We start from the raw sequence: 24,465 nt of genomic DNA, 5'->3' as shown, positions 1-24,465 counted from the left end.
GACTCACACAGAGACCCATAGACTCACACAGAGACCCATAGACTCACACAACGACCCATAGACTCACACAGAGACCCATAGACTCACACAGAGACCCATAGACTCACACAGAGACCCATAGACTCACACAGAGACCCGCAGACTCGCATAGAGACCCATAGACTCAATCAGAGACCCATAGACTCAGATAGAGACCCACAGACTCACACAGAGACCCACAGACTCACACAGAGACCCACAGACTCGCACAGAGATCCACAGACTCACACAGAGACCCATAGACTCACACAGAGACCCATAGACTCACACAGAGACCCATAGACTCACACAGAGACCCATAGACTCACACAGAGACCCGCAGACTCGCATAGAGACCCATAGACTCAATCAGAGACCCATAGACTCAGACAGAGACCCACAGACTCACACAGAGACCCACAGACTCACACAGAGACCCCCTTGACTCACACAGAGACCCATAGACTCACACAGAGACACATAGACTCACACAGAGACCCATAGACTCACACAGAGACCCACAGACTCACACAGAGACCCACAGACTCACACAGAGACACATAGACTCACACAGAGACCCATAGACGCACACAGAGACACATAGACTCACACAGAGACCCATAGACTCACACAGAGACCCATAGACTCACACAGAGACCCACAGACTCACACAGAGACCCACAGACTCACACAGCGACCCATAGACTCACACAGAGACCCATAGACTCACACAGAGACCCACAGACTCACACATAGACCCATAGACTAACACAGAGACCCATAAACTCACACAGAGACCCATAGACTCACACAGAGACACATAGACTCACAAAGAGACCCATAGACTCACACAGAGACCCACAGACTCACACAGAGACCCATAGACTCACACAGAGACCCACAGACTCACACAGAGACCCACAGACTCGCACAGAGATCCACAGACTCACACAGAGACACATAGACTCACAAAGAGACCCATAGACTCACACAGAGACCCACAGACTCACACAGAGACCCATAGACTCACACAGAGACACATAGACTCACACAGAGACCCATAGACTCACACAGAGACACATAGACTCACACAGAGACCCATAGACTCACACAGAGACCCACAGACTCACACAGAGACCCATAGACTCACACAGAGACCCACAGACTCACACAGAGACCCACAGACTTGCACAGAGATCCACAGACTCACACAGAGACCCATAGACTAACACAGAGACCCATAAACTCACACAGAGACCCATAGATTCACACAGAGACCCATAGACTCACACAGAGACCCATAGACTCACACAGAGACACATAGACTCACACAGAGACCCATAGACTCACACAGAGACCCATAGACTCACACAGAGACACATAGACTCACACAGAGACCCATAGACTCACACAGAGACACATAGACTCACACAGAGACCCATAGACTCACACAGAGACACATAGACTCACACAGAGACCCATAGACTCACACAGAGACACATAGACTCACACAGAGACCCATAGACTCACACAGAGACCCACAGACTCACACAGAGACCCATAGACTCACACAGAGACCCACAGACTCACACAGACACCCACAGACTAGCACAGAGATCCACAGACTCACACATAGACCCATAGACTCACACAGAGACCCATAAACTCACACAGAGACCCATAGACTCACACAGAGACCCATAGACTTACACAGAGACCCACAGACTCACACAGAGACCCATAGACTCACACAGAGACCCACAGACTCACACAGAGACCCACAGACTCACACAGAGACCCACAGACTCGCACAGAGATCCACAGACTCACACAGAGACCCATAGACTCACACAGAGTCCCATAGACTCACACAGAGACCCATAGACTCACACAACGACCCATAGACTCACACAGAGACCCACAGACTCGCACAGAGACCCACAGACTCGCACAGAGACCCATAGACTCACACAGCAGAGACCCATAGACTCACAGCAGAGTCCCACAGACTCACACAGAGACACATAGACTCACACAGAGACCCATAGACTCACACAGAGACCCATAGACTCACACAGAGACCCATAGACTCACACAGACACACATAGACTCACACAGAGACCCACAGACTCACACAGAGACCCACAGACTCACACAGAGACCCATAGACTCACACAGAGACCCATAGACTCACACAGAGTCCCATTGACTCACACAGAGACCCATACACTCACACAGAGACACATAGACTCACACAGAGACCCATAGACTCACACAGAGACACATAGACCCACACAGAGACCCATAGACTCACACAGAGACCCTTAGACTCACACAGAGACCCATAGACTCAATCAGAGACCCATAGACTCAGATAGAGACCCACAGACTCACACAGAGACCCACAGACTCACACAGAGACCCACAGACTCGCACAGAGATCCACAGACTCACACAGAGACCCATAGACTCACACAGAGACCCATAGACTCACACAGAGACCCATAGACTCACACAGAGACCCATAGACTCACACAGAGACCCGCAGACTCGCATAGAGACCCATAGACTCAATCAGAGACCCATAGACTCAGACAGAGACCCACAGACTCACACAGAGACCCACAGACTCACACAGAGACCCCCTTGACTCACACAGAGACCCATAGACTCACACAGAGACACATAGACTCACACAGAGACCCATAGACTCACACAGAGACCCACAGACTCACACAGAGACCCACAGACTCACACAGAGACACATAGACTCACACAGAGACCCATAGACGCACACAGAGACACATAGACTCACACAGAGACCCATAGACTCACACAGAGACCCATAGACTCACACAGAGACCCACAGACTCACACAGAGACCCACAGACTCACACAGCGACCCATAGACTCACACAGAGACCCATAGACTCACACAGAGACCCACAGACTCACACATAGACCCATAGACTAACACAGAGACCCATAAACTCACACAGAGACCCATAGACTCACACAGAGACACATAGACTCACAAAGAGACCCATAGACTCACACAGAGACCCACAGACTCACACAGAGACCCATAGACTCACACAGAGACCCACAGACTCACACAGAGACCCACAGACTCGCACAGAGATCCACAGACTCACACAGAGACACATAGACTCACAAAGAGACCCATAGACTCACACAGAGACCCACAGACTCACACAGAGACCCATAGACTCACACAGAGACACATAGACTCACACAGAGACCCATAGACTCACACAGAGACACATAGACTCACACAGAGACCCATAGACTCACACAGAGACCCACAGACTCACACAGAGACCCATAGACTCACACAGAGACCCACAGACTCACACAGAGACCCACAGACTTGCACAGAGATCCACAGACTCACACAGAGACCCATAGACTAACACAGAGACCCATAAACTCACACAGAGACCCATAGATTCACACAGAGACCCATAGACTCACACAGAGACCCATAGACTCACACAGAGACACATAGACTCACACAGAGACCCATAGACTCACACAGAGACCCATAGACTCACACAGAGACACATAGACTCACACAGAGACCCATAGACTCACACAGAGACACATAGACTCACACAGAGACCCATAGACTCACACAGAGACACATAGACTCACACAGAGACCCATAGACTCACACAGAGACACATAGACTCACACAGAGACCCATAGACTCACACAGAGACCCACAGACTCACACAGAGACCCATAGACTCACACAGAGACCCACAGACTCACACAGACACCCACAGACTAGCACAGAGATCCACAGACTCACACATAGACCCATAGACTCACACAGAGACCCATAAACTCACACAGAGACCCATAGACTCACACAGAGACCCATAGACTTACACAGAGACCCACAGACTCACACAGAGACCCATAGACTCACACAGAGACCCACAGACTCACACAGAGACCCACAGACTCACACAGAGACCCACAGACTCGCACAGAGATCCACAGACTCACACAGAGACCCATAGACTCACACAGAGTCCCATAGACTCACACAGAGACCCATAGACTCACACAACGACCCATAGACTCACACAGAGACCCACAGACTCGCACAGAGACCCACAGACTCGCACAGAGACCCATAGACTCACACAGCAGAGACCCATAGACTCACAGCAGAGTCCCACAGACTCACACAGAGACACATAGACTCACACAGAGACCCATAGACTCACACAGAGACCCATAGACTCACACAGAGACCCATAGACTCACACAGACACACATAGACTCACACAGAGACCCACAGACTCACACAGAGACCCACAGACTCACACAGAGACCCATAGACTCACACAGAGACCCATAGACTCACACAGAGTCCCATTGACTCACACAGAGACCCATACACTCACACAGAGACACATAGACTCACACAGAGACCCATAGACTCACACAGAGACACATAGACCCACACAGAGACCCATAGACTCACACAGAGACCCTTAGACTCACACAGAGACCCACAGACTCACACAGTGGCCCATAGACTCACACAGAGACCCACAGACTCGCACAGAGACCCACAGACTCACACAGAGACACATAGACTCACACATAGACCCATAGACTCACACAGAGACACATAGACTCACACAGAGACCCATAGACTCACACAGAGACCCACAGACTCACACAGAGACCCACAGACTCACACAGAGACACATAGACTCACACAGAGACCCATAGACGCACACAGAGACACATAGACTCACACAGAGACCCATAGACTCACACAGAGACCCATAGACTCACACAGAGACCCACAGACTCACACAGAGACCCACAGACTCACACAGCGACCCATAGACTCACACAGAGACCCATAGACTCACACAGAGACCCACAGACTCACACATAGACCCATAGACTAACACAGAGACCCATAAACTCACACAGAGACCCATAGACTCACACAGAGACACATAGACTCACAAAGAGACCCATAGACTCACACAGAGACCCACAGACTCACACAGAGACCCATAGACTCACACAGAGACCCACAGACTCACACAGAGACCCACAGACTCGCACAGAGATCCACAGACTCACACAGAGACACATAGACTCACAAAGAGACCCATAGACTCACACAGAGACCCACAGACTCACACAGAGACCCATAGACTCACACAGAGACACATAGACTCACACAGAGACCCATAGACTCACACAGAGACACATAGACTCACACAGAGACCCATAGACTCACACAGAGACCCACAGACTCACACAGAGACCCATAGACTCACACAGAGACCCACAGACTCACACAGAGACCCACAGACTTGCACAGAGATCCACAGACTCACACAGAGACCCATAGACTAACACAGAGACCCATAAACTCACACAGAGACCCATAGATTCACACAGAGACCCATAGACTCACACAGAGACCCATAGACTCACACAGAGACACATAGACTCACACAGAGACCCATAGACTCACACAGAGACACATAGACTCACACAGAGACCCATAGACTCACACAGAGACACATAGACTCACACAGAGACCCATAGACTCACACAGAGACACATAGACTCACACAGAGACCCATAGACTCACACAGAGACACATAGACTCACACAGAGACCCATAGACTCACACAGAGACACATAGACTCACACAGAGACCCATAGACTCACACAGAGACCCACAGACTCACACAGAGACCCATAGACTCACACAGAGACCCACAGACTCACACAGACACCCACAGACTAGCACAGAGATCCACAGACTCACACATAGACCCATAGACTCACACAGAGACCCATAAACTCACACAGAGACCCATAGACTCACACAGAGACCCATAGACTTACACAGAGACCCACAGACTCACACAGAGACCCATAGACTCACACAGAGACCCACAGACTCACACAGAGACCCACAGACTCACACAGAGACCCACAGACTCGCACAGAGATCCACAGACTCACACAGAGACCCATAGACTCACACAGAGACCCATAGACTCACACAGAGACCCATAGACTCACACAACGACCCATAGACTCACACAGAGACCCGCACACTCGCATAGAGACCCATAAACTCACACAGAGACCCATAGACTCAAACAGAGACCCATAGACTTACACAGAGACCCACAGACTCACACAGAGACCCATAGACTCACACAGAGACCCACAGACTCACACAGAGACCCACAGACTCACACAGAGACCCACAGACTCGCACAGAGATCCACAGACTCACACAGAGACCCATAGACTCACACAGAGACCCATAGACTCACACAACGACCCATAGACTCACACAGAGACCCATAGACTCACACAGAGACCCATAGACTCACACAGAGACCCATAGACTCACACAGAGACCCGCAGACTCGCATAGAGACCCATAGACTCAATCAGAGACCCATAGACTCAGAGACCCACAGACTCACACAGAGACCCACAGACTCACACAGAGACCCACAGACTCGCACAGAGATCCACAGACTCACACAGAGACCCATAGACTCACACAGAGACCCATAGACTCACACAGAGACCCATAGACTCACACAGAGACCCATAGACTCACACAGAGACCCGCAGACTCGCATAGAGACCCATAGACTCAATCAGAGACCCATAGACTCAGACAGAGACCCACAGACTCACACAGAGACCCACAGACTCACACAGAGACCCCCTTGACTCACACAGAGACCCATAGACTCACATAGAGACCCATAGACTCACACAGAGACCCACAGACTCGCACAGAGACCCACAGACTCGTACAGAGACCCATAGACTCACACAGCAGAGACCCATAGACTCACGCAGAGACCCATAGACTCACACAGAGACCTACAGACTCGCACAGAGACCCACAGACTCGCACAGAGACCCATAGACTCACACAGGAGAGACCCCATAGACTCACAGCAGAGACCCATAGACTCACGCAGAGACCCACAGATTCACACAGAGACACATAGACTCACACAGAGACCCATAGACTCACACAGAGACCCATAGACTCACACAGAGACACATCGACTCGCACAGAGACCCACAGACTCGCACAGAGACCCATAGACTCACACAGCAGAGACCCATAGACTCACGCAGAGACCCATAGACTCACACAGAGACCCACAGACTCGCACAGAGACCCACAGACTCGCACAGAGACCCATAGACTCACACAGCAGAGACCCATAGACTCACAGCAGAGTCCCACAGACTCACACAGAGAAACATAGACTCACACAGAGACCCATAGACTCACACAGAGACCCATAGACTCACACAGAGACCCATAGACTCACACAGACACACATAGACTCACACAGAGACCCACAGACTCACACAGAGACCCACAGACTCACACAGAGACCCATAGACTCACACAGAGACCCATAGACTCACACAGAGTCCCATTGACTCACACAGAGACCCATACACTCACACAGAGACACATAGACTCACACAGAGACCCATAGACTCACACAGAGACACATAGACCCACACAGAGACCCATAGACTCACACAGAGACCCTTAGACTCACACAGAGACCCATAGACTCACACAGTGGCCCATAGACTCACACAGAGACCCACAGACTCGCACAGAGACCCACAGACTCACACAGAGACACATAGACTCACACAGAGACCCATAGACTCACACAGAGACACATAGACTCACACAGAGACCCATAGACTCACACAGAGACACATAGACTCACACAGAGACCCATAGACTCACACAGAGACACATAGACTCACACAGAGACCCATAGACTCACACAGAGACACATAGACTCACACAGAGACCCATAGACTCACACAGAGACACATAGACTCACACAGAGACCCATAGACTCACACAGAGACCCACAGACTCACACAGAGACCCATAGACTCACACAGAGACCCACAGACTCACACAGACACCCACAGACTAGCACAGAGATCCACAGACTCACACATAGACCCATAGACTCACACAGAGACCCATAAACTCACACAGAGACCCATAGACTCACACAGAGACCCATAGATTCACACAGAGACCCATAGACTCACACAGAGACCCATAGACTCACACAGAGACACATAGACTCACACAGAGACCCATAGACTCACACAGAGACACATAGACTCACACAGAGACCCATAGACTCACACAGAGACACATAGACTCACACAGAGACCCATAGACTCACACAGAGACACATAGACTCACACAGAGACCCATAGACTCACACAGAGACACATAGACTCACACAGAGACCCATAGACTCACACAGAGACACATAGACTCACACAGAGACCCATAGACTCACACAGAGACCCACAGACTCACACAGAGACCCATAGACTCACACAGAGACCCACAGACTCACACAGACACCCACAGACTAGCACAGAGATCCACAGACTCACACATAGACCCATAGACTCACACAGAGACCCATAAACTCACACAGAGACCCATAGACTCACACAGAGACCCATAGACTTACACAGAGACCCACAGACTCACACAGAGACCCATAGACTCACACAGAGACCCACAGACTCACACAGAGACCCACAGACTCACACAGAGACCCACAGACTCGCACAGAGATCCACAGACTCACACAGAGACCCATAGACTCACACAGAGACCCATAGACTCACACAGAGACCCATACACTCACACAACGACCCATAGACTCACACAGAGACCCGCAGACTCGCATAGAGACCCATAGACTCAATCAGAGACCCATAGACTCAGATAGAGACCCATAAACTCACACAGAGACCCATAGACTCAAACAGAGACCCATAGACTTACACAGAGACCCACAGACTCACACAGAGACCCATAGACTCACACAGAGACCCACAGACTCACACAGAGACCCACAGACTCACACAGAGACCCACAGACTCGCACAGAGATCCACAGACTCACACAGAGACCCATAGACTCACACAGAGACCCATAGACTCACACAACGACCCATAGACTCACACAGAGACCCATAGACTCACACAGAGACCCATAGACTCACACAGAGACCCATAGACTCACACAGAGACCCGCAGACTCGCATAGAGACCCATAGACTCAATCAGAGACCCATAGACTCAGATAGAGACCCACAGACTCACACAGAGACCCACAGACTCACACAGAGACCCACAGACTCGCACAGAGATCCACAGACTCACACAGAGACCCATAGACTCACACAGAGACCCATAGACTCACACAGAGCCCCATAGACTCACACAACGACCCATAGACTCACACAGAGACCCATAGACTCACACAGAGACCCATAGACTCACACAGAGACCCATAGACTCACACAGAGACCCGCAGACTCGCATAGAGACCCATAGACTCAATCAGAGACCCATAGACTCAGACAGAGACCCACAGACTCACACAGAGACCCACAGACTCACACAGAGACCCCCTTGACTCACACAGAGACCCATAGACTCACATAGAGACCCATAGACTCACACAGAGACCCACAGACTCGCACAGAGACCCACAGACTCGCACAGAGACCCATAGACTCACACAGCAGAGACCCATAGACTCACGCAGAGACCCATAGACTCACACAGAGACCTACAGACTCGCACAGAGACCCACAGACTCGCACAGAGACCCATAGACTCACACAGGAGAGACCCATAGACTCACAGCAGAGACCCATAGACTCACGCAGAGACCCACAGATTCACACAGAGACACATAGACTCACACAGAGACCCATAGACTCACACAGAGACCCATAGACTCACACAGAGACACATCGACTCGCACAGAGACCCACAGACTCGCACAGAGACCCATAGACTCACACAGCAGAGACCCATAGACTCACGCAGAGACCCATAGACTCACACAGAGACCCACAGACTCGCACAGAGACCCACAGACTCGCACAGAGACCCATAGACTCACACAGAGACCCACAGACTCACACAGAGACCCACAGACTCACACAGAGACCCACAGACTCGCACAGAGATCCACAGACTCACACAGAGACCCATAGACTCACACAGAGACCCATAGACTCACACAACGACCCATAGACTCACACAGAGACCCATAGACTCACACAGAGACCCATAGACTCACACAGAGACCCATAGACTCACACAGAGACCCGCAGACTCGCATAGAGACCCATAGACTCAATCAGAGACCCATAGACTCAGATAGAGACCCACAGACTCACACAGAGACCCACAGACTCACACAGAGACCCACAGACTCGCACAGAGATCCACAGACTCACACAGAGACCCATAGACTCACACAGAGACCCATAGACTCACACAGAGACCCATAGACTCACACAGAGACCCATAGACTCACACAGAGACCCGCAGACTCGCATAGAGACCCATAGACTCAATCAGAGACCCATAGACTCAGACAGAGACCCACAGACTCACACAGAGACCCACAGACTCACACAGAGACCCCCTTGACTCACACAGAGACCCATAGACTCACATAGAGACCCATAGACTCACACAGAGACCCACAGACTCGCACAGAGACCCACAGACTCGTACAGAGACCCATAGACTCACACAGCAGAGACCCATAGACTCACGCAGAGACCCATAGACTCACACAGAGACCTACAGACTCGCACAGAGACCCACAGACTCGCACAGAGACCCATAGACTCACACAGGAGAGACCCATAGACTCACAGCAGAGACCCATAGACTCACGCAGAGACCCACAGATTCACACAGAGACACATAGACTCACACAGAGACCCATAGACTCACACAGAGACCCATAGACTCACACAGAGACACATCGACTCGCACAGAGCCCCACAGACTCGCACAGAGACCCATAGACTCACACAGCAGAGACCCATAGACTCACGCAGAGACCCATAGACTCACACAGAGCCCCACAGACTCGCACAGAGACCCACAGACTCGCACAGAGACCCATAGACTCACACAGCAGAGACCCATAGACTCACAGCAGAGTCCCACAGACTCACACAGAGACACATAGACTCACACAGAGACCCATAGACTCACACAGAGACCCATAGACTCACACAGAGACCCATAGACTCACACAGACACACATAGACTCACACAGAGACCCACAGACTCACACAGAGACCCACAGACTCACACAGAGACCCATAGACTCACACAGAGACCCATAGACTCACACAGAGTCCCATTGACTCACACAGACACACATAGACTCACATAGAGACCCACAGACTCACACAGAGACCCACAGACTCACACAGAGACCCACAGACTCGCACAGAGACCCATAGACTCACACAGCAGAGACCCATAGACTCACGCAGAGACCCATAGACTCACACAGAGACCTACAGACTCGCACAGAGACCCACAGACTCGCACAGAGATCCACAGACTCACACAGAGACCCATAGACTCACACAGAGACCCATAGACTCACACAGAGCCCCATAGACTCACACAACGACCCATAGACTCACACAGAGACCCATAGACTCACACAGAGACCCATAGACTCACACAGAGACCCATAGACTCACACAGAGACCCGCAGACTCGCATACAGACCCATAGACTCAATCAGAGACCCATAGACTCAGACAGAGACCCACAGACTCACACAGAGACCCACAGACTCACACAGAGACCCCCTTGACTCACACAGAGACCCATAGACTCACATAGAGACCCATAGACTCACACAGAGACCCACAGACTCGCACAGAGACCCACAGACTCGCACAGAGACCCATAGACTCACACAGCAGAGACCCATAGACTCACGCAGAGACCCATAGACTCACACAGAGACCTACAGACTCGCACAGAGACCCACAGACTCGCACAGAGACCCATAGACTCACACAGGAGAGACCCATAGACTCACAGCAGAGACCCATAGACTCACGCAGAGACCCACAGATTCACACAGAGACACATAGACTCACACAGAGACCCATAGACTCACACAGAGACCCATAGACTCACACAGAGACACATCGACTCGCACAGAGACCCACAGACTCGCACAGAAACCCATAGACTCACACAGAGACCCATAGACTCACACAACGACCCATAGACTCACACAGAGACCCATAGACTCACACAGAGACCCATAGACTCACACAGAGACCCATAGACTCACACAGAGACCCGCAGACTCGCATAGAGACCCATAGACTCAATCAGAGACCCATAGACTCAGATAGAGACCCACAGACTCACACAGAGACCCACAGACTCACACAGAGACCCACAGACTCGCACAGAGATCCACAGACTCACACAGAGACCCATAGACTCACACAGAGACCCATAGACTCACACAGAGACCCATAGACTCACACAGAGACCCATAGACTCACACAGAGACCCGCAGACTCGCATAGAGACCCATAGACTCAATCAGAGACCCATAGACTCAGACAGAGACCCACAGACTCACACAGAGACCCACAGACTCACACAGAGACCCCCTTGACTCACACAGAGACCCATAGACTCACATAGAGACCCATAGACTCACACAGAGACCCACAGACTCGCACAGAGACCCACAGACTCGTACAGAGACCCATAGACTCACACAGCAGAGACCCATAGACTCACGCAGAGACCCATAGACTCACACAGAGACCTACAGACTCGCACAGAGACCCACAGACTCGCACAGAGACCCATAGACTCACACAGGAGAGACCCATAGACTCACAGCAGAGACCCATAGACTCACGCAGAGACCCACAGATTCACACAGAGACACATAGACTCACACAGAGACCCATAGACTCACACAGAGACCCATAGACTCACACAGAGACACATCGACTCGCACAGAGACCCACAGACTCGCACAGAGACCCATAGACTCACACAGCAGAGACCCATAGACTCACGCAGAGACCCATAGACTCACACAGAGACCCACAGACTCGCACAGAGACCCACAGACTCGCACAGAGACCCATAGACTCACACAGCAGAGACCCATAGACTCACAGCAGAGTCCCACAGACTCACACAGAGACACATAGACTCACACAGAGACCCATAGACTCACACAGAGACCCATAGACTCACACAGAGACCCATAGACTCACACAGACACACATAGACTCACACAGAGACCCACAGACTCACACAGAGACCCACAGACTCACACAGAGACCCATAGACTCACACAGAGACCCATAGACTCACACAGAGTCCCATTGACTCACACAGAGACCCATACACTCACACAGAGACACATAGACTCACACAGAGACCCATAGACTCACACAGAGACACATAGACCCACACAGAGACCCATAGACTCACACAGAGACCCTTAGACTCACACAGAGACCTACAGACTCACACAGTGGCCCATAGACTCACACAGAGACCCATAGACTCAGATAGAGACCCACAGACTCACACAGAGACCCACAGACTCACACAGAGACCCACAGACTCGCACAGAGATCCACAGACTCACACAGAGACCCATAGACTCACACAGAGACCCATAGACTCACACAGAGACCCATAGACTCACACAGAGACCCATAGACTCACACAGAGACCCGCAGACTCGCATAGAGACCCATAGACTCAATCAGAGACCCATAGACTCAGACAGAGACCCACAGACTCACACAGAGACCCACAGACTCACACAGAGACCCCCTTGACTCACACAGAGACCCATAGACTCACATAGAGACCCATAGACTCACACAGAGACCCACAGACTCGCACAGAGACCCACAGACTCGTACAGAGACCCATAGACTCACACAGCAGAGACCCATAGACTCACGCAGAGACCCATAGACTCACACAGAGACACATAGACTCACACAGAGACCCATAGACTCACACAGAGACCCATAGACTCACACAGGAGAGACCCATAGACTCACAGCAGAGACCCATAGACTCACGCAGAGACCCACAGATTCACACAGAGACACATAGACTCACACAGAGACCCATAGACTCACACAGAGACCCATAGACTCACACAGAGACACATCGACTCGCACAGAGACCCACAGACTCGCACAGAGACCCATAGACTCACACAGCAGAGACCCATAGACTCACGCAGAGACCCATAGACTCACACAGAGACCCACAGACTCGCACAGAGACCCACAGACTCGCACAGAGACCCATAGACTCACACAGCAGAGACCCATAGACTCACAGCAGAGTCCCATAGACTCACACAGAGACCCACAGACTCGCACAGAGATCCACAGACTCACACAGAGACCCATAGACTCACACAGAGACCCATAGACTCACACAGAGACCCATAGACTCACACAGAGACCCATAGACTCACACAGAGACCCATAGACTCACACAACGACCCATAGACTCACACAGAGACCCGCAGACTCGCATAGAGACCCATAGACTCAATCAGAGACCCATAGACTCAGATAGAGACCCATAAACTCACACAGAGACCCATAGACTCAAACAGAGACCCATAGACTTACACAGAGACCCACAGACTCACACAGAGACCCATAGACTCACACAGAGACCCACAGACTCACACAGAGACCCACAGACTCACACAGAGACCCACAGACTCGCACAGAGATCCACAGACTCACACAGAGACCCATAGACTCACACAGAGACCCATAGACTCACACAACGACCCATAGACTCACACAGAGACCCATAGACTCACACAGAGACCCATAGACTCACACAGAGACCCATAGACTAACACAGAGACCCGCAGACTCGCATAGAGACCCATAGACTCAATCAGAGACCCATAGACTCAGATAGAGACCCACAGACTCACACAGAGACCCACAGACTCACACAGAGACCCACAGACTCGCACAGAGATCCACAGACTCACACAGAGACCCATAGACTCACACAGAGACCCATAGACTCACACAGAGCCCCATAGACTCACACAACGACCCATAGACTCACACAGAGACCCATAGACTCACACAGAGACCCATAGACTCACACAGAGACCCATAGACTCACACAGAGACCCGCAGACTCGCATAGAGACCCATAGACTCAATCAGAGACCCATAGACTCAGACAGAGACCCACAGACTCACACAGAGACCCACAGACTCACACAGAGACCCCCTTGACTCACACAGAGACCCATAGACTCACATAGAGACCCATAGACTCACACAGAGACCCACAGACTCGCACAGAGACCCACAGACTCGCACAGAGACCCATAGACTCACACAGCAGAGACCCATAGACTCACGCAGAGACCCATAGACTCACACAGAGACCTACAGACTCGCACAGAGACCCACAGACTCGCACAGAGACCCATAGACTCACACAGGAGAGACCCATAGACTCACAGCAGAGACCCATAGACTCACGCAGAGACCCACAGATTCACACAGAGACACATAGACTCACACAGAGACCCATAGACTCACACAGAGACCCATAGACTCACACAGAGACACATCGACTCGCACAGAGACCCACAGACTCGCACAGAGACCCATAGACTCACACAGCAGAGACCCATAGACTCACGCAGAGACCCATAGACTCACACAGAGACCCACAGACTCGCACAGAGACCCACAGACTCGCACAGAGACCCATAGACTCACACAGCAGAGACCCATAGACTCACAGCAGAGTCGCACAGACTCACACAGAGACACATAGACTCACACAGAGACCCATAGACTCACACAGAGACCCATAGACTCACACAGAGACCCATAGACTCACACAGACACACATAGACTCACACACAGACCCACAGACTCACACAGAGACCCACAGACTCACACAGAGACCCATAGACTCACACAGAGACCCATAGACTCACACAGAGTCCCATTGACTCACACAGAGACCCATACACTCACACAGAGACACATAGACTCACACAGAGACCCATAGACTCACACAGAGACACATAGACCCACACAGAGACCCATAGACTCACACAGAGACCCTTAGACTCACACAGAGACCCACAGACTCACACAGTGGCCCATAGACTCACACAGAGACCCACAGACTCGCACAGAGACCCACAGACTCACACAGAGACACATAGACTCACACAGAGACCCATAGACTCACACAGGGCACATAGACTCACACAGAGACCCATAGACTCAGACAGAGACACATAGACTCACACAGAGACCCATAGACTCACACAGAGACACATAGACTCACACAGAGACCCATAGACTCACACAGAGACACATAGACTCACACAGAGACCCATAGACTCACACAGAGACACATAGACTCACACAGAGACCCATAGACTCACACAGAGACCCACAGACTCACACAGAGACCCATAGACTCACACAGAGACCCACAGACTCACACAGACACCCACAGACTAGCACAGATATCCACAGACTCACACATAGACCCATAGACTCACACAGAGACCCATAAACTCACACAGAGACCAATAGACTCACACAGAGACCCATAGACTTACACAGAGACCCACAGACTCACACAGAGACCATAGACTCACACAGAGACCCACAGACTCACACAGAGCCCCACAGACTCACACAGAGACCCACAGACTCGCACAGAGATCCACAGACTCACACAGAGACCCATAGACTCACACAGAGACCCATAGACTCACACAGAGTCCCATAGACTCACACAACGACCCATAGACTCACACAGAGACCCATAGACTCAGACAGAGACACATAGACTCACACAGAGACCCATAGACTCACACAGAGACACATAGACTCACACAGAGACCCATAGACTCACACAGAGACACATAGACTCACACAGAGACCCATAGACTCACACAGAGACACATAGACTCACACAGAGACCCATAGACTCACACAGAGACCCACAGACTCACACAGAGCCCCACAGACTCACACAGAGACCCACAGACTCGCACAGAGATCCACAGACTCACACAGAGACCCATAGACTCACACAGAGACCCATAGACTCACACAGAGACCCATAGACTCACACAACGACCCATAGACTCACACAGAGACCCATAGACTCACACAGAGACCCATAGACTCACACAGAGACCCATAGACTCACACAGAGACCCGCAGACTCGCATAGAGACCCATAGACTCAATCAGAGACCCATAGACTCAGACAGAGACCCACAGACTCACACAGAGACCCACAGACTCACACAGAGACCCACAGACTCGCACAGAGATCCACAGACTCACACAGAGACCCATAGACTCACACAGAGACCCATAGACTCACACAGAGCCCCATAGACTCACACAACGACCCATAGACTCACACAGAGACCCATAGACTCACACAGAGACCCATAGACTCACACAGAGACCCATAGACTCACACAGAGACCCGCAGACTCGTATAGAGACCCATAGACTCAATCAGAGACCCATAGACTCAGACAGAGACCCACAGACTCACACAGAGACCCACAGACTCACACAGAGACCCCCTTGACTCACACAGAGACCCATAGACTCACATAGAGACCCATAGACTCACACAGAGACCCACAGACTCGCACATAGACCCACAGACTCGCACAGAGACCCATAGACTCACACAGCAGAGACCCATAGACTCACGCAGAGACCCATAGACTCACACAGAGACCTACAGACTCGCACAGAGACCCACAGACTCGCACAGAGACCCATAGACGCACACAGCAGAGACCCATAGACTCACAGCAGAGACCCATAGACTCACGCAGAGACCCACAGATTCACACAGAGACACATAGACTCACACAGAGACCCATAGACTCACACAGAGACCCATAGACTCACACAGAGACACATCGGCTCGCACAGAGACCCACAGACTCGCACAGAGACCCATAGACTCACACAGCAGAGACCCATAGACTCACGCAGAGACCCATAGACTCACACAGAGACCCACAGACTCGCACAGAGACCCACAGACTCGCACAGAGACCCATAGACTCACACAGCAGAGACCCATAGACTCACAGCAGAGTCCCACAGACTCACACAGAGACACATAGACTCACACAGAGACCCATAGACTCACACAGAGACCCATAGACTCACACAGAGACCCATAGACTCACACAGACACACATAGACTCACACAGAGACCCACAGACTCACACAGAGACCCACAGACTCACACAGAGACCCATAGACTCACACAGAGACCCATAGACTCACACAGAGACCCATTGACTCACACACAGACCCATACACTCACGCAGAGACACATAGACTCACACAGAGACCCATAGACTCACACAGAGACACATAGACCCACACAGAGACCCATAGACTCACACAGAGACCCATAGACTCACACAGAGACCCACAGACTCACACAGTGGCCCATAGACTCACACAGAGACCCACAGACTCGCACAGAGACCCACAGACTCGCACAGAGATCCACAGACTCACACAGAGACCCATAGACTCACACAGAGACCCATAGACTCATACAGAGACCCATAGACTCACACAGAGAACCATAGACTAACACAGAGACCCATAGACTCACACAGAGACACAGACTCACACAGTGACCCACAGACTTACACAGAGACCCATAGACTCACACAGAGACCCATAGACTCACACAGAGACCCATAGACTCACACAGAGACCCATAGACTCACACAAAGACCCATAGACGCACACAGAGACCCATAGACTCACACAGAGACCCATAGACTCACACAGAGACCCATAGACTCACACAGAGACCCGCAGACTCGCATAGAGACCCATAGACTCAATCAGAGACCCATAGACTCAGACAGAGACCCACAGACTCACACAGAGACCACAGACTCGTACAGAGACCCATAGACTCACACAGCAGAGACCCATAGACTCACGCAGAGACCCATAGACTCACACAGAGACCCACAGACTCGCACAGAGACCCACAGACTCGCACAGAGACCCATAGACTCACACAGCATAGACCCATAGACTCACGCAGAGACCCATAGACTCACGCAGAGACCCATAGACTCACACAGACTGCTTCCTACCCTCTGTTTGTGTCCTTGTATACAACGCCTGAATACTCCTCCTTTCTGCCTCCACCACTATCACCATCACCCGTCACCACCACCACCGTCACCACCACCGTCACCACCACCACCGTCACCACCACCACCACCACTCTGTGTGTGCGCAGGAGAAGGAGGGGCGTGGGTTTGACCTGGGGTCTGGCCTCGTGGTCACCTCTCTGTCCGCAAGTTGGCAAGCCTTGCGATAGAGGCGCCCGCTCGCCCGCTCACTCACTCACTCGCTCACTCACTCACTCACCCGCTCACTCACCCACTCACTCACTCACACACTCACTCACCCGCTCACTCACTCACCCACTCACACACTCACTCACCCGCTCACTCACCCACTCACTCACTCACACACTCACCCACTCACTCACTCACTCGCTCGCTCACTCACTCACTCTCCCGCTCACTCACCCACTCACTCACTCACCCACTCACACACTCACTCACCCGCTCACTCACCCACTCACTCACTCACACACTCACTCACCCGCTCACTCACTCACCCACTCACACACTCACTCACTCACCCGCTCACTCACCCACTCACTCACTCACACACTCACCCACTCACTTACCCACTCACTCATTCACCCACTCGCTCATTCACCTACTCGCTCACTCACTCACTCAGCAGCTGTGAGCTCAATCACTCGCTCACTCACTCACTCACATACTCACTCACTCACACACTCACTCACTCACCCACCCACTCACTCGCTCGCTCACTCACCCACTCACTCACTCACACACCCACTCACTCACCCACTGACTCACTTACTCACACACTCACTCACACACTCCCTCACTCACTCACACACCCACTCACTCACCCACTGACTCACTCACTCACACACTCACTCACACACTCTCTCACTCGCTCACTCACTCACTCGCTAACTCACCGGCTGTTAGCTCAATCACACAACCAATCCTCGACTGTGAGCGCATTCACCTAGCTGTGAACTCGCTCGCTCACCATCTGCTCACTCACTCTCTCACCAGCTGCGAGCTCTCACTCAGTCACCAATGCCAACACTATCAGTAGCCATAGGAGAGACATGCCCACGTGTCACAGTGTGTGCGCGGCAGCTGTTGGAGACGCAGCAGTAGCAGCAGCAGCAATGGAACAGCTCGTGTAGGAGTAGCAGCAGCAGCAATGGAAACAGCTCGTGTAGGAACAGTAGTAGCAGCAGCAGCAGCAATGGAAACAGCTCATGTAGGAGTAGCAGTAGCAGCAGCAGCAATGGAAACAGCTCATGTAGGAGCAGCAGTAGCAGCAGCAGCAGCAATGGAAACAGCTCATGTAGGAACAGCAGTAGCAGCAGCTTTAGCACAAGCGGTAGGAGCAGCTGCGGCAAATAGCTTTAGTTGAAACTGTATCAACAACAGCCGAACCAGCTGTATCATCAACTTAGCAGAACCAGCTGTATCAGCAACTGTAGCAGAACCAGCTGTATCAACAACTTAGCAGAACCAGCTGTATCATCAACTGTAGCAGAACCAGCTGTATCAACAACAGCAGAATCAGCTGTATCAACAACAGCAGAACCAGCTGTATCAACAATTGTAGTAGAACTACCTGTATCAACAACAGCAGAACCAGCTGTATCAACAACTTAGCAGAACCAGCTGTATCAAGAACTTAGCAGAACCAGCTGTATCATCAACTGTAGTAGAACCAGCTGTATCAGCAACTTAGCAGAACCAGCTGTATCAGCAACAGCAGAACCAGCTGTATCAGCAACTATAGCAGAACCAACTGTATCATCAACTTAGCAGAACCAGCTGTGTCAACAACTGTAGCAGAACCAGCAGTATCATCAACTGTAGTAGAACCAGCTGTATCATTAACTTAGTAGAACCAGCTGTATCATCAACTGTAGTAGAACCAGCTGTATCATCAACAGCAGAACCAGCTGTGTCAACAACATAGCAGAACCAGCTGTATCATCAACAGCAGAACCAGCTGTATCATCAACTTAGCAGAACCAGCTGTATCATCAACTTAGCAGAACCAGCTGTATCAACAACAGCAGAACCAGCTGTATCATCAACTGTAGCAGAACCACCTGTATCAACAACTTAGCAGAATCAGCTGTGTCAACAACTTAGCAGAACCAGCTGTATCAACAACTGTAGCAGAACCAGCTGTATCATCAACTTAGCAGAACCAGCTGTATCAACAACAGCAGAACCAGCTGTATCATCAACTTAGCAGAACCAGCTGTATCAACAACTTAGCAGAACCAGCTGTATCAGCAACAGCAGAACCAGCTGTATCAACAACTTAGCAGAACCAGCTGTATCATCAACTGTAGTAGAACCAGCTGTGTCATCAACTTAGCAGAACCAGCTGTATCAACAACTTAGCAGAACCAGCTGTATCATCAACTTAGCAGAACCAGCTGTATCATCAACTTAGCAGAACCAGCTGTATCATTAACTTAGTAGAACCAGCTGTATCAACAACAGCAGAACCAGCTGTATCAACAACTTAGCAGAACCAGCTGTATCAGCAACTTAGCAGAGCCAGCTGTATCATTAACTTAGTAGAACCAGCTGTATCAACAACAGCAGAACCAGCTGTATCAACAACTTAGCAGAACCAGCTGTATCAGCAACTTAGCAGAACCAGCTGTATCATTAACTTAGTAGAACCAGCTGTGTCAACAACTTAGCAGAACCAGCTGTATCGACAACTGTAGCAGAACCAGCTGTATCATCAACTTAGTAGAACCAGCTGTATCAACAACAGCAGAACCAGCTGTATCAACAACTTAGCAGAACCAGCTGTATCAGCAACAGCAGAACCAGCTGTATCAACAACAGCAGAACCAGCTGTATCATCAACTGTAGCAGAACCAGCTGTATCATCAACTTAGCAGAACCAGCTGTATCATCAACTTAGCAGAACCAGCTGTATCATCATCTGTAGTAGAACCAGCTGTATCAACAACTTAGCAGAACCAGCTGTATCAACAACAGCAGAACCAGCTGTATCATCAACTTAGCAGAACCAGCTGTATCAACAACTTAGCAGAACCAGCTGTATCAGCAACAGCAGAACCAGCTGTATCAACAACTTAGCAGAACCAGCTGTATCATCAACTGTAGTAGAACCAGCTGTGTCATCAACTTAGCAGAACCAGCTGTATCAACAACTTAGCAGAACCAGCTGTATCATCAACTTAGCAGAACCAGCTGTATCATCAACTTAGCAGAACCAGCTGTATCATTAACTTAGTAGAACCAGCTGTATCAACAACAGCAGAACCAGCTGTATCAACAACTTAGCAGAACCAGCTGTATCAGCAACTTAGCAGAGCCAGCTGTATCATTAACTTAGTAGAACCAGCTGTATCAACAACAGCAGAACCAGCTGTATCAACAACTTAGCAGAACCAGCTGTATCAGCAACTTAGCAGAACCAGCTGTATCATTAACTTAGTAGAACCAGCTGTATCAACAACAGCAGAACCAGCTGTATCAACAACTTAGCAGAGCCAGCTGTATCAGCAACTTAGTAGAATCAGCTGTGTCAACAACTTAGCAGAACCAGCTGTATCGACAACTGTAGCAGAACCAGCTGTATCATCAACTTAGTAGAACCAGCTGTATCAACAACAGCAGAACCAGCTGTATCAACAACTTAGCAGAACCAGCTGTATCAACAACTTAGCAGAACCAGCTGTATCAGCAACAGCAGAACCAGCTGTATCAACAACTTAGCAGAACCAGCTGTATCATCAACTGTAGTAGAACCAGCTGTATCATCAACTTAGCAGAACCAGCTGTATCATCAACTTAGCAGAACCAGCTGTATCATCATCTGTAGTAGAACCAGCTGTATCAACAACTTAGCAGAACCAGCTGTATCAACAACTTAGCAGAACCAGCTGTATCAACAACTTAGCAGAACCAGCTGTATCAACAACAGCAGAACCAGCTGTATCAACAACTTAGCAGAACCAGCTGTATCAACAACTTAGCAGAACCAGCTGTATCAGCAACTTAGCAGAACCAGCTGTATCATTAACTTAGTAGAACCAGCTGTATCAACAACAGCAGAACCAGCTGTATCAACAACTTAGCAGAACCAGCTGTATCAGCAACTTAGCAGAACCAGCTGTATCATTAACTTAGTAGAACCAGCTGTATCAACAACAGCAGAACCAGCTGTATCAACAACTTAGCAGAACCAGCTGTATCAGCAACTTAGCAGAACCAGCTGTATCATTGACTTAGTAGAACCAGCTGTATCAACAACAGCAGAACCAGCTGTATCAACAACTTAGCAGAACCAGCTGTATCAGCAACTTAGCAGAACCAGCTGTATCATTAACTTAGTAGAACCAGCTGTATCAACAACAGCAGAACCAGCTGTATCAACAACTTAGCAGAACCAGCTGTATTATATATTCATATTCTTAGTTTTTTCGGTAAAGTCACGCTGAAGAGAAACAACAAAATAACAAAATATATATAAAACAATAAAAAAAAATTCACGACGTTTCGACCATAACTCAAACGGTCATCATCAGGTGTGTCGGTTTGCATAAATTTATTTTTAAAACGGCACATTTATTTATTTATAAAAAAAAACGTTGGCGTCACGCGCAGCGATTGGCAGTTTGCCCAGGACTAGTCCATCTATTTTATTTTATTTTAAAAGAGGAGGGGGGAGACGAAATTTTTTATAATGTATGCTGTCTGAAAGCCACTGTAAGCGTGAACAATCAATCAAGAACTGAAATGATTTATCAAATCTTTCCAATGATTGCTAAGATAGAATCCATCTTCTCGGTTGAAATTGTCTCTGTGCTTGTATATGTGGATAGCCTCATGAACGAATCTCTCATGGAAGCCAGATGGCTTACAAAGAACCTCCGTCTTGGAAAAGTCAATGGCATGTGAGCCTACTGAATTAGAACAATGATCTGCTACGGCCGAGGTGTTGGTCCTACCATGTTTAAGGTCTGCTTTATGTTCACGAATGCGGTCCGAGACATGGCGTTTGGTTTCTCCAATGTAACTACTACCACAGAGGCAACTTAGTTTGTAGACACCAGGGTATTGTATGTCCGGAATCACATCTTTTACAGACGGAACCAGATCACGGATTTTATGTAATGTGTTGAAACGGACCTGGATCTTGTGTTTATTCAAGATTTTGGAGATCTTTTTTGTGATCCCAGCAATGTAGGGTAAAGTGATGGTTTTGAAAGGCTCCTCAAGAGGGTTCTTCTTCA

At 50.1% G+C, this 24,465-nt stretch overlaps 1 protein-coding gene across 1 annotated transcript in view; it reads left to right on the top strand.

Moving 5' to 3' along the window:
* Positions 1-19,806, top strand: part of LOC142917279 (ADP-ribosylation factor-like protein 2-binding protein) — a 241,795-nt gene extending 221,989 nt beyond the window's left edge. Inside the window, exon 4 of the mRNA XM_076061904.1 lies at positions 19,333-19,806. Within this exon, the coding sequence (XP_075918019.1) occupies positions 19,333-19,413 (81 nt within the window). The 3' untranslated portion in view covers positions 19,414-19,806. The remainder of the gene's footprint in view (positions 1-19,332) is intronic.
* The last annotated feature ends 4,659 nt before the right edge of the window (positions 19,807-24,465 follow it).

Source organism: Petromyzon marinus, unplaced genomic scaffold, assembly GCF_048934315.1.
Source record: "Petromyzon marinus isolate PM22_M1 ecotype Great Lakes invasive population unplaced genomic scaffold, UKy_Petmar_22M1.pri1.0 PM_G_Scaffold_44, whole genome shotgun sequence".
In the NCBI taxonomy this organism is placed as follows: Eukaryota; Metazoa; Chordata; class Hyperoartia; order Petromyzontiformes; family Petromyzontidae; genus Petromyzon; species Petromyzon marinus.
The sequence above is the reverse complement of the archived record's forward strand: the minus strand, read 5'-3'. Positions and strand labels throughout refer to the sequence as shown.